The sequence below is a fragment of the Leuciscus leuciscus genome, assembly GCF_965113295.1.
Source record: "Leuciscus leuciscus genome assembly, chromosome: 22".
NCBI lineage: Eukaryota > Metazoa > Chordata > Actinopteri > Cypriniformes > Leuciscidae > Leuciscus > Leuciscus leuciscus.
In genome coordinates, this window is record NC_138746.1 from 33,749,093 (window position 1) to 33,762,193 (window position 13,101).

Genomic DNA, 13,101 nt, shown 5'->3' on the forward strand with positions numbered 1-13,101 from the left:
TCTTGCAGCTCTTTTATTAATCTATATTTTCCAAACTGATCTTACGGCTTCTCCTGCAATATTTATAAACATAAATGACCAAATGAATCATAGCTGAATCAACGTAAGTGAGAAAGACAGCACTATAATGAAAGAATAATTGTAATTCCTGTAACTTATTGTGAAATTCTACTGACATCCAATATCACCATTGCACACGTGTGCAAATTTCTTCCTTCGATGACTTAGTACAGATTTTCCAGTCAAGGCAGGATCATCAAACTTACAGGACCTTGAAAGACAGATCTTGCATGAAAGTTATATTTTCCTGCCTGAAACTGAACATGTGTTGTTCATTCAATAAGGGCTAATTCTGTCATCCAGAACTAAACTAAAACTAAAATTCCATCTAAACAAAATATTTTCTAATTGAGCTCAATTGGTTGGGGCATTTATATTTGGGCAAGGTGTCACATGTGTTTCATAGGTTCACTTCTCAAATAAGTGTCAATAAACAGCAGTGTAGGATAATGCTAAATCTGGCAACCCAGCTAAAACAGGACACATTCCACAGCTTTAACCAGTGTTTTCTTAAAGTTAAGATAAAACATTCTTTAAACAACATAATTATTTATGTTGGCTTGAGAAACCATGAGAAAGTCAAAATAGTGACATTTTAAAGACAGTGTGCAATGTTATTTGACATTTGATTATTCCACTTATGTAGGCCTACTTTGAAAACCTACAAACCCGAAACCTGATTTCTTTATGCTTTTGCTTGCACTTTGCTTATTGTGAACTTTAACTTGTATACTTTTGCTTTAATAATAAGCTTATTTATTAGAATACACAATAACATGGGGCACGGAAAAATGTTCTGAAAACAACATTTTGCAAGTAAAAACAAGGTTAGGAAAATGTTGTACTAACATCATTGTAACCTTTCAACATTGTAATCATGACAAGAAAACTGGACATTTTAATGTTTTATAAACATTGTAAATTGTTGTTCCCACATCATTTTTAATAAGCTGTGTATACACATATGCACTGTAAAAAAAAAGTCAAAAATTTCTAGTGACTGATAACATCTAAATTTTTCAATTAGTCTGACGTGTTATTTCTCATTGAGTTAACAGACTATTGCAACAAGAATTGCACTTGGGCCAATTTAAAAATTTAGATGTGACCAGTCACTAGAAAATTTTGACTTGGAGAGGTTAGAAATGTTTTACAGTGTGGCTATGTGATAACATTCCACTCTATTCGGTACATAAACTGATAAATAAACTGTTGAAACCTTTTTTTTTTTGTCTTTCTTTTTTTTCAGGGGAGATGATTGTAGTCAACTTGACTTTCATCACAATATCACAAAACATTCTGACAGTTAAACCTTGGCCTCAATACATAATAGCCTATCTATAGGCCTATGATGAGTAACATCGAAACTGTAAGGTGTTACCAAACAATCAGGTAAGCTCTACTTTCCTAAGTTTTTTTTTTTTTTTTTTTTGGTAGCTTGAGGCCTGATAAGGTGGAAAGCACCGTATCTTTCATTCCACCGGGTTGCCAGATCACACAAAACACGAAAAGCTTACAATACACATCATGTCAGCAGTATTCATATATTAGAAAACATATTATTTACCAATCAAATAAAAACAATAATGCATGATATACAGTGTATAATGGACTAACGGGGGACACGTCGCCTCATTACTGTGTCAGGGTGAATATGAATATTTGGCAACCCAGAGTGAGTCCAGTCGACTGTCGAAGGGAAAAGCGCAGATCTCCGAGCGACCGAGTCAGGAAATGTTGTTGTTCGGGTTCCGGACGCACATCTGAAGTCGGCCTGAGAGTTTGGGAAAACCGGTTTGCGACAATGTTAAAGGACCCTGTATTCCAGTTTGGGGTGTTTTACGCCTTATTGTGTCATTGTGCATTTGGTTTTGGTGAGTATCATATTGCTAAAGCTGCTTGTGCTAACGATGTCTATCTATCTCTGTTCACATGAGCGCGTGCGTCCAATAATATGATACGTGTGATTTCAGGAATATTCAGTAAAATAACAATTTATACAGTAACGTTATGTTTTAAATAATCGCCACTTGTGTTTGAGCTGTAGGCTATAATTCAAATGCGTGGATCATTTCTGGTAACCGAGCTGCGGTTCCCATATCATAGGCTATCATTTCCCAAATCTGGGAAATGTAACGTTAAGTGTTTTACAGTTGTGATTCCCCTGCCCGAAAATGCATTCTCGTCTGGGCGGTTTTTGAGTTCAATCTTTATTTAAAAAAAATATTATAATAATACCCTAGAATATTAAATATCTTGGGATTCAAAATAGTTCACGTTGTTGTTTAAAAAAGAATGCTAGAACTTGTGTGGTATAAACGCTTAAGGCCTGTGCGCGCACACACTCAAACAGTCTCCTTCATAATGTGTGTTTTCCAGAATGGCATACTAACTAAGAGAGTCGTAGTCGAGGGACTTTATTTGTAATGTAGATACAAATGTTCCTCCTGCTCACTAAGAACAACGACTGCAATGTTTACTGTGCTAACGGTACTTTATGCTTAACAAACAAAGATTTAGCTTACATCGCCACAATATTTCACTGATAATTGACCAACCAAAAAGTGCTGAAGCGATGTCTTCATATTAATAAATGACTGAGGCGCCTTCAACTCTTTTGTAAGTGTTTATAGGGCCTATAGCAGGGGTATTCAATTAATATTACTGTTCTACTGTATAATAATACTGAATGTGGGTTCAGGGTTTTCCTCTTGAAGTCTGGACCATTTTTATATTTTGCTTAAAATAAGTATCTACTAAAACCAAACAAACAATGTACATAATAATCAAAACGCCTTCATTATGAGCAGAAAACAAAGTTAACTAGTCATTTCAAAGTTCGTTGTCTTTCCTTGCCATTTACAAATAATTTTCCCAATTTGGCTATAACTAGGCTATATGTTTATTTTGAAATGCTCGTAACATGTTGATTAATAATGCTAAATGTAGATGAAAAAACATCTTGTCACAAATCTGGTTTAAACAGTCACTATATTTGCAGCATTGTTGTTTTCTGCAGTGTTTTAGCGAGAGTATCACACTAGTTTCCTGCTCACTGTGTTTCTGCTACTGTTGTTATATCTCTTCCTTTGACGTTTTTGCCTCCAGATGAAATATTAAGAGTGGATATAGAGACAAAAGATCATTATCATAAATGACCTAACGCTTGTGGTGTAAACTACTCCGTTGTTTCGACACGCTGCTCACTTTAACTACAGTAAAATGGTGCTACAGTTATTATTATGTGTTGCGGTCTTGTTGGAATTGAATATGCCTGGTCTATAGCTGTTTGGTAAGCCAGCCAAAACACCATTTTATTATTTCACCTGTATATTACCCTAAAGCTTCCACTAAGAAAAATATTCAATTACAACGTACAAATCAACTTAGCAACAAGACAAACACTGCAGTGCATTACCGCAATAATACTGTAGTCCTGATGTTCATTCACTGCGATTGATAACTGAGGCGCAGGATGGCGTCAGTTGCTTTTGTACGAAACGAGAGCAAGTCTGTGATGTGATGTGATAATAATACTGATAATAATTAGTGGGAATATCTGACAGCTGAGTGCCATGATCAATCTTTCTGAATCAAGAACTCCAGAGAGCTGTGATATGTAATACGATGTGTAATAAGATATGTGCTTCTGTAGAGAAAAAAACAATTCCCAGACAGCAAACGTGTTTTATAAAGAGCACTTTGTCTGGAAGGCATCTAATCAAATCAAGTCACGTCAAGCCACATGTTACAGTACAGACTGTTTCAAAGCATCTTTACAGTGATAACAGGGAAATATTGCAACAAAGTTTGTTTCTGATAGCAGATCTTGAAGAAAACGGTGTCATAGTCAAGCTTAAGTAAGTTCAGTGAGTTCATTTCTGTTGTAAAAAAGTGATTGATTTAGTTCATTTATCTATTCAGTTTCCAGATTCCTGGTAGAGAGCAACATTAATCATAAGAAGCAATCCATTAGTCTGAGAAGTTGTTGTAAGCATGCAAGAGAGGACAGTGCAGGCCGTCCATCATCAGACATCAGGACAGACATGAAAATCTGCAGTGCTGTGTTGTTATATATTGTAACTTTATTTTCATTGCAACACTCGCCAACCCACCAAATGCGGGTAAATATCAACTGTGGCGGGTAATGCTGTCAAATCACTTGCCAATTTGGTGGGTTACTCATTATGTTTACTCACTTTGCTGGGGAAGTTCGTGTAGACAAATCTGCGCAGATTTAGCGCAAATCCTCGCGAGTCATCATGATTGCGCAGAATCTGCTCATATCTGGCTTACTTGAACACACGTCACTACGCAACAAATAACGGCGCGCTTGTTCATTTGGATTGAAGCAATAGCGAAGATTAAAATGCATAAAAAAGACTTTGTTATTTTCCAATATCCTACATTTTCTTGATGTTCTTTGTACTGTATTGATCTGTCCACGTAAAACACATTTTTGGTGATGAGGATAAAAGAGGAAGGGTGGAGATGCTGGATGACTAGATTTTGTGACTAAAATACGTGAGTAACACTGAATAACACGCAAGTAACACTGAGTAACGAGTAACATGCGAGTAACACTAAATAACATGTGTGTAACACTGAGTAACACACAAGTAACACACAAGTAACACTGAGTAACACACAAGTAACACTGAGTAACACACAAGTAACACTGAGTAACTAGTAACACGTGAGTAACTAGTAACAGTGAGTAACACGTGAGTAACACGTGAGTAACGAGTAACACTGAGTAACGATTAACACTGGGTAACATGCGAGTAACACTGAGTAACGAGTAACACTGGGTAACATGCGGGTAACACGTGAGTAACACTGAGTAACGAGTAACGTGAGTAACACTGAGTAACGAGTAACACTGGGTAACATGCGAGTAACACTGAGTAACGAGTAACACTGGGTAACATGCGGGTAACACTGAGTAACGAGTAACATGTGAGTAACACTGAGTAACGAGTAACACTGGGTAACATGCGAGTAACACTGAGTAACGAGTAACACTGGGTAACATGCGGGTAACACGTGAGTAACGAGTAACACTGAGTAACGAGTAACACTGGGTAACATGCGAGTAACACTGAGTAACGAGTAACACTGAGTAACGAGTAACACTGAGTAACGATTAACACTGGGTAACATGTGAGTAAAACGTGAGTAACGAGTAACACGTGAGTAACACTGAGTAACGAGTAACGTGAGTAACACTGGGTAACACTGAGTAACGATTAACACTGGGTAACATGTGAGTAACACTGGGTAACACTGAGTAACGATTAACACTGGGTAACGTGAGTAACACGCGAGTAACACGCGAGTAACACGCGAGTAACACGCGAGTAACACGCGAGTAACACGTGAGTAACACTGAGTAACACTGAGTAACGAGTAACACTGGGTAACATGCGGGTAACACTGAGTAACGAGTAACATGTGAGTAACACTGAGTGACGAGTATGAATGTCCCCTAACAACCAACTCTTGTTTGTAATTACTATTGTGTACTTTATTTAAATTTTTTTGTGCTTCCTTGTCATTCGTTCATCATCTGCGCTTTATTTTTCGTGAAGCATTACTCTGTTGCGTTTCTGCTACGATAAACAGACATCCACTCTTGTGAGTGTTAGGGAGAGTCGCGCTGACGATTGCTAGAGAATGTGGTGTTTAGCGCCGGGGTTCGAGCACGACTCGGAGCAGGGCGTTTAGGATTGGAGTTGAGATGCACCGATATTAACATATTGGCCGATACCGATAACCGATAATTCGTTATTTTTGAAAGCCATTATTGTCAGAAAAAAATCTAAATCCAATTCTTTTAATATAATTTTTGAGAGCCTGATTACAAAAATAAAAGTTCCAAGCACACAATTAAAATGTTCTCATGATAATGTTATGTAGCCGATATGACAGACTTCTTTACTGTATTTTCCTTTTTGATTCCAATCATATTTCAAGCAATTAAAAACCATCATGGTGAACTGATGATAACTGGGTGAACTGTTTCTATATGATAACATTATAAATGAACATATATCGGCCGATATAACGTGCATCCCTAGATTGGAGGATGAGTTTTGGAAGAGAGGGTTGTGTTGGTTTGGGTTGATTTCAGTTATTATCAACATTGTCCAACAGTGTTTTTGAAATGTCCCTTACCCTAATGGGATGCCTCATAAAACAATTTACTTTCAATTCCAGGAAGTTTTTTAAAATCCCTGTGGACACAATGCTCCCGGAAAAGAGGCTCTGGGCAGTCGGTCTGTCGCCTCTCTTTATGTAGGGAGACTTGTGGAAATGCTTAATGTTATGATTTGTGAGGTTGAGTGGTCAGTTATTATTCATCATCAAGTTGTTACTATAGATTAATTATTAAACAAATAAAATATGCAAGTACTTACTAACAAACCTGTAGTTTTAATATTTAATATATATATATTATATCTGATATATCTGATATATCTGTAGTCATCACCTAAACTTATGCTTAACATCGATCTATATATATATATATATATATATATATATATATATATATATATATATATATATATATATAAAGAGTTCAGATGCAAAAGCCTCTAAGTGCCATCTGAAATTTTCTTCTAGAATTATCATTTTTATCAAGCTCGTATATTTAAGTTCAACAATTTCAATTAAATGGCAATGCAAACTACCTATTAATTGTCATTTAAGTGAAATTACTGAACTTAAATATACAAGCTTTATAAAAATTATAATTCTAGAAGAAAATTTCAGATGGCACTTAGAGGCTTTTGCATCTGAACTCTTCATATGTGTGTATATGATAAAAACCTCAGTATTTCTAATTATGTTTATCTGAAGATAGAATAATCTATATATAATGTAACTTTTAGTTTCAAGTTTTAAACATTTTACATGCAGGTACTTGCATTTCTCCTGCCTTTATGCACATCGGATGGCTTGCAGAGGCAGATTTCCCTTTACTTTAGGGTTCACTTAGCACTTATCAGCAGGGATTATATTTCTATTGAACTCCATAGTGTCGGTTTGCTGTGGGTCTCAGATGACCGTAGTTCGGCTTTAGGGCTCAAACGTTTGTTCGTATGATTGCTTGTGTTTGCGTGAGAATGTTTCTCTCATTTCTCTCTCTCGCTCTTTCACTTCCTTCCTGTTGTTCTTTTCATTACTTCGTTTCTGTCTCTTGTATTTCTTTCTCAATTCTTGTTTGCACCAAGTGTGCCAGAGTCAGCCAGCCGATGTCTTGGCCAGAGTTTGCTGTCGAATGTACAGTATGGGTGCTATATAACGGGGCACAGACTTTGGTTTTATTTTCACACATGTGTCACAGTAAAAACCACAGCTAGGTCTGATGTGAGCGGGTGTGAAAATGTCACTCATCACACGTGGTTACAGCTGCAAATCAGTGTGGCCTTTAGCATTGTTCGACTGCGACGCTGCTTCTCCGGCTGAAATCAGAAGACAAAATAAACAGCGAACAAACACAGGCTTTTAGAAGCAACCGCCTACTGCTGTTTTACATTCCCTGCACTCATGGCAAGGCACAAATAAAACCCTTTTATTTTAGCCAAAAGAATAATGTCAAAGGTCACAAAGGTGGCATGTGATCTCAGTTCTTTGGCAAGGCTGTATATATATATATATATATATTCCCACTGAAATACTCTCACATCAAAACTAAACTGTTAGTAAGCACTGTGTTAACAGCACTAAACTTCCTCTTAAGTGCAAAAACTGATTTCTGCTTTCTAAATTTCACTTCTCTTCAACAAAGTTTTCTCAAACAAGTCTGATTTAAAAAAAAAAATTATTAGGTTGATTTTCATTGAGAATTTAGCAACATTTTTCCTCAAAATTACTATTCAGAAACCGCATTATGAGCTTTGCTCAACTGTCTCGCAGTCGAAATATGTCTAGATGCTGTTAGTTACTTGCTAATGTTATGTCCGAATGGTTTAACAATTAACTCTACAACAACAAAAAACAGCTCATTCCACTGTTTATAAAGAAAAAAAAGTCAAGAAGACATTGTTTTTTGCACTATTGAGTGGTGTAACATTTCATAGTCTAACATCAGTGATAAAATCTCCCAGTTATGGCTTTGTGGTTTTTTTAATGTACACAATTTTTATGAGCAGTTTTTTCCCCTCAAATCAGAGTAATCATCATAACCAATGTTGTCACTCAGTTTACTATGTAAAAACGTAGTTAAAATGATCGAGTTGTAGCACCTAATCTACCAGTCTGTGGTAATGTTTCTACTCTCGAGAGTGTTCTACGTCTTAATATTGTGCAAGAGAAGCTTTTCCTGTGACTAGCCACCACTTCCTCAGATCAAGACGACCCCGTTGAGCTGAAATAGCATGCAAAACAATGTACAACAGACAACATCCCAACCTGCAAAAGGGTCATTTCAGGGAGGTATCCCGAAGTAACCCCCTCCAAAACGGAAGGAGGACACGGATATCACCACAGAGTTGTTGTCCCTAAAATATATAAAAGCAAAATACATAATTTCTATAGGCTATAGGCCTATGCAATTATTTGTTAATAATGTTACAATATAGATTACTTTTACTATGTATTAGTGCTGTCAGTTAAACGCGTTATTAACGGCGTTAACGCAAACCCATTTTAACGGCGTCAATTTTTTTAGCACGAGGTTAACGTTCTTTTTGGCCTAGCAAACTTTGTAGTTTTTTTCACATGCTGTTGCAACAACTAGTAACGTTAGAAAAACTACAACACCACACCGGATCTAGCTAGACCGGACACAAAACAACAGGCACGCCGCGTACACACTTGTTTGGGTTCGCGAGCCGGCCGAAGAGTAGAAGGCTAACGCTACGTTTTGAGTGGATGGCGAGCGCGAGACGCCGAAATGGATGCCAATAAGATTCTGAATGGAAAGTTTACTTTCCAAGTTCCATTGACAAGACCAGAGTGATCTGTGTGTTTCGTCGTTGTGAACCGAGCGATCATCGCAGCGCGTCCAGTCTCAAACACCACTGGATGGCCAAGCACACACACAGCTGATGCGAATTCTCTGATGCGATTATTTGCTCCAAGTGAGAATGTTAGTGTGAAATTGAACATTACAGTATATGCCCAATGTTGTTTTCAATAAATAAAAACATTTGCACAAAGCAAGCCGATCCACGTTTCCATGTTGATAAGAGCATTAAAATGAGAAAAAATAATGGGACAAAAAGAAATTACATTTAGAATAGATAAAAATGTGCGATTAATTGCGAGTTAACTATGACATTAATGCGATTAATCGCGAGTTAAATATGACATTAATGCGATTAATCGCGATTAAATATTTTAATCGTTTGACAGCACTACTATTTATATAAGCTGCTTATACTATTTATGGAAACTGCTTTTATTTATATTCCATTGCAGCTTTAAACAGGTCTAAGGAGTTTGTTGTTTTCATGTTTCAACTAGCCGGCCTGAATAATATGAATGAAATGAAACTTCATTGTCTTTTAATGTCTTTTACAATCATTTATCCCGCCATGGGCAAATGCTGAAGTCACGGTTACAAACTGTACAGCGTGCAAGACTGTCATTATGTTTTACTCTTATTAGACAGGTGTGCACTTTCGTGTAGTCTGGTGTAAAATGTGTCTTATACTTTCGTTGTTTGTGGCGCTCTCCCTCCGGCGCTCCTGTGTCTAGATACACTGAACTGATTACAGTTTTTTTTTTTTCAATTGCTTAAGCACAATTTTGAAAACAAAAGTTGAAAACCAATTGTTCAGACTAATGAAAATATTTATTTATTTTCATTGTACTCAAGTCAGCCAATACTGAACATTTCAACAGAACATTTTCCAGTTTTCATACAGTATTACTGAACGTACCATTGTACTGTAAGACTGTTACATAAGAATACAAATCCAGTTCAGTAACGAATAAAAAAAATTATTAAAAAAACCTAAACATCTCTGCGCCTCGCTGGATCTGGCCACAGGACCTCGGCAACATCACAGGCTATGTTTACATTTGCAAGGCAACGTGGGAAGAATCTTTTGGAGTGACGAATTCTCCTCCCTCGGTATTAGTCCGTGGTTTATTACATGGTCTACAATTGTTTCCAAAAACGAAAACAAATTGGGTTGTCTTCCCTCGTCCTCTCCCTCTTCCTCTTCCTCCACCTTGTGTTCTCTCCCTCGTCCTCTCCCTCGTCCTCTCCCACTTCCTCTTCCTCTTCCTCCACATTGTGTTCTCTCCCTCGTCCTCTCCCACTTCCTCTTCCTCTTCCTCCACCTTGTTCTCTCCGGATTCCCCCTCTCATCCGCACTCTTCCTCTGACACCGTCCATTTTTGTTGAAAAATGAACTTACCTGTTGCCTTTTTATAGTGCGTAAACCTGATTGGTGTGTCTACAATTAAGCCCCAGTGTGTGTGTGTGTGTGTGTGTGTGTGTGCACTCCTGGTGGCTGTGTTTAACCAGTTGGTTCATGTGTGTGTTCATTTGAAAGTCTTTGCTTTGAAATTGCAAGGAAATTACATCATGATAAATTTCTGTGTCAAATGTATACAAGCATGTTTAGTGTTTTGCAAATCACTGTGTGTGTAATGTTTTGCAAAAAGTGTGAAGCTGACAATGTGCTTACAATCGTGCAAATCTAGGCCGGGGTTTTGCTCCTTGAGTGCAAGGTTTTGCTAATTGTGGGAAAGTTTTAATTTTGGTGTGTAAGCAATTGAAAAAAACTGTAGGCTAATTCGGTTCGGGAGAAGAGATAAAAGCCCGCCCACACTGACAAGTGATTGGTTGATTTACCGAAACAGGCCAATCAGATGCTCTCTATCGTACATGCGCTTCATGAGGCACACACATGTGACGCAAGGTCTCTCGCTCCCTCTCCCTCTCTGCCTAACTTTTATTTCTGTAGTACAGGGGTCTCCAACACGTCGCTCGCCAAGGGGCCGTTCACATATCGCGTCGTCTGCGCGCTCGAGTTCGTTATTTCAAATGTGGGCGCGCTCGTTTTTTCCAGGCGCAGCGAGATGGACAGGTCATGTGACAAGAACCAACCAATCAGCTTCACCCTTTCCGTAACAACATTGAAAGCCCAATCAACATGAACGAATAGAGAGAGCCTAAGTCCCGCCCCTCCGCTTCCGGCTCATGGGACCTTATTTCTGAAAAAATATGTATGGTAGTCAATGGCAACTTATCTTTTTATTCCATCTGAACTGTGCCCTGAATTACACATATGATGTTTGTCAATTTAAAAGATAATTATGAAAGCCAAGAAAGTCGCAGTTTGTCATAAAACAGAAGAGTAACATTTAGTTTTATGTGAAAATCACTCAATGAACTACATCTCTCGTCTCGCACTATGTGTGTGTGCAGTCTGGTACAAAACACTCAGGCATGACGGCGTAACGTTACGATTATAACGCAAGACTATAGAGAAAATGACAGACGTTAGCTTCAGTAAAGTTAGCTTCAGTAAAGTTAGCTTCATTCATTGAGAGAAAAGGTATGACGTCACATGTGCGCCTTTTGGGTTTGTAGTCTTTGTAATTACGTATTTTCAGTCTTACACCTCAACAGTTTTACATCAAACTGCGACTTTCTTGACTTTAAAATGTATCTTTTAAATTGACAAACATCATGTGTGTAATTCAGGGCACAATTCAAACGACATATTTGTTGTCTCTCGCCATTGACTACCATACAATATTTTTCCGAAATAAGGTCCCATGGTGTTCCACCGGAAGAGGAGGGACTTAGGCTCAAATACGTAATTACAAAGACTACAAACCCAAAAGGCGCACATGTGACGTCATACCTTTTCTCTCAATGAATGAAGCTAACTTTACTGAAGCTAACGTCTGTCATTTTCTCTATAGTCTTACGTTATAATCGTAACGTTACGCCGTCATGCCTGAGTGTTTTGTACCGGACCGCACACACACATAGTGTGAGACGAGAGATGTAGTTCATTGAGTGATTTTCACATAAAACTAAATGTTACTCTTCTGTTTTATGACAAACTGCGACTTTCTTGGCTTTCATAATTATCTTTTAAATTGACAAACATCATATGTGTAATTCAGGGCACAGTTCAGACGGAATAAAAAGATAAGTTGTCTCTCGCCATTGACTACCATACATATTTTTTCCGAAATAAGGTCCCATGAGCCGTAAGCGGAGGGGCGGGACTTAGGCTCTCTATTGGGATTCTGTGATAACCGTGATAATTTTGGTCACTATAATCATGAAGTGAAATTTTCATGCCATTTCATCTCTAGTTATGATCAACTATAATTATGTGTTTTTACAGTATATGCAAAGTACAATTTTCTATAAAAAAAAATGAATCTCTGATTCTGTTCTTTTCTCTGACATATAGGCCTACAAACACTTTTTTAGGTCTAAAACAGTTTGGATAGTTGTTAATATGAGAGTTATGAGACATTACTTAAAAGATTATGGGAAGTATCTCTCAGCCACTTTCATTTTTAAAAAGTAGCTCTCAAATGAAAAAAGGTTGCAGACCCCTGCTGTAGTATTTCTCCGCTGAATATACTGTATACTTGTATACCTGTTTATTTCATATCTCTCTTTATCGTATTGCATTTATTTATGCCGTAGGTTGAGATTAGTTTGTTTGCTTATTTGCTCTCATTTTATAACTGGCCTTTTACTTTATTTTGCATTAAAGAAAAGTAGATTTTTCTACTGTTCTTTGAAAGAAAATCGGTATTGTCAGGTCACACTTATAAAAAAGAAAAGAAAATTGCAATCGGTTCATCTTTAATTATTAAAATATATTTTTGAAAAGACATTTGAATATAGCCATCATTTATATTTGTCTGCTAAACTCATTTCAAACATTTAAGCATCATATCATATGATTCAAACCTCAAAACCTTATATCAAGGAAATGACGCATGTCTGAAAAATGCCTCAACATTTCAGTACCTGTTGAGCAATACTGGAAGAATCACATGTAATCATGAGTTTGCAATGGTGTCTAAATCTGAGTCTAACCT

The 13,101-nt window shown here is 37.3% G+C and overlaps 1 protein-coding gene and 1 long non-coding RNA gene across 3 annotated transcripts in view; one reads left to right on the forward strand and one right to left on the reverse strand.

Moving 5' to 3' along the window:
- The first annotated feature begins 1,727 nt into the window (after positions 1-1,727).
- The window catches only part of ifngr1l (interferon gamma receptor 1-like), a 67,099-nt gene continuing 55,725 nt past the window's right edge, over positions 1,728-13,101 (forward strand). The window contains exon 1 of one of the 2 annotated variants that reach the window (XM_082153893.1): positions 1,728-1,934. In XM_082153893.1, the coding sequence (XP_082010019.1) occupies positions 1,865-1,934 (70 nt within the window). In that variant the 5' untranslated portion in view covers positions 1,728-1,864. The remainder of the gene's footprint in view (positions 1,935-13,101) is intronic. The other variant, XM_082153894.1, reaches the window with a different exon arrangement.
- Positions 4,832-5,261, reverse strand: LOC309486568. The gene is made up of 3 exons (XR_014201600.1): positions 5,235-5,261; positions 5,107-5,161; positions 4,832-4,899 (listed from the first exon to the last, which is right to left on the reverse strand). It is a non-coding gene; the product is annotated as an uncharacterized lncRNA (long non-coding RNA).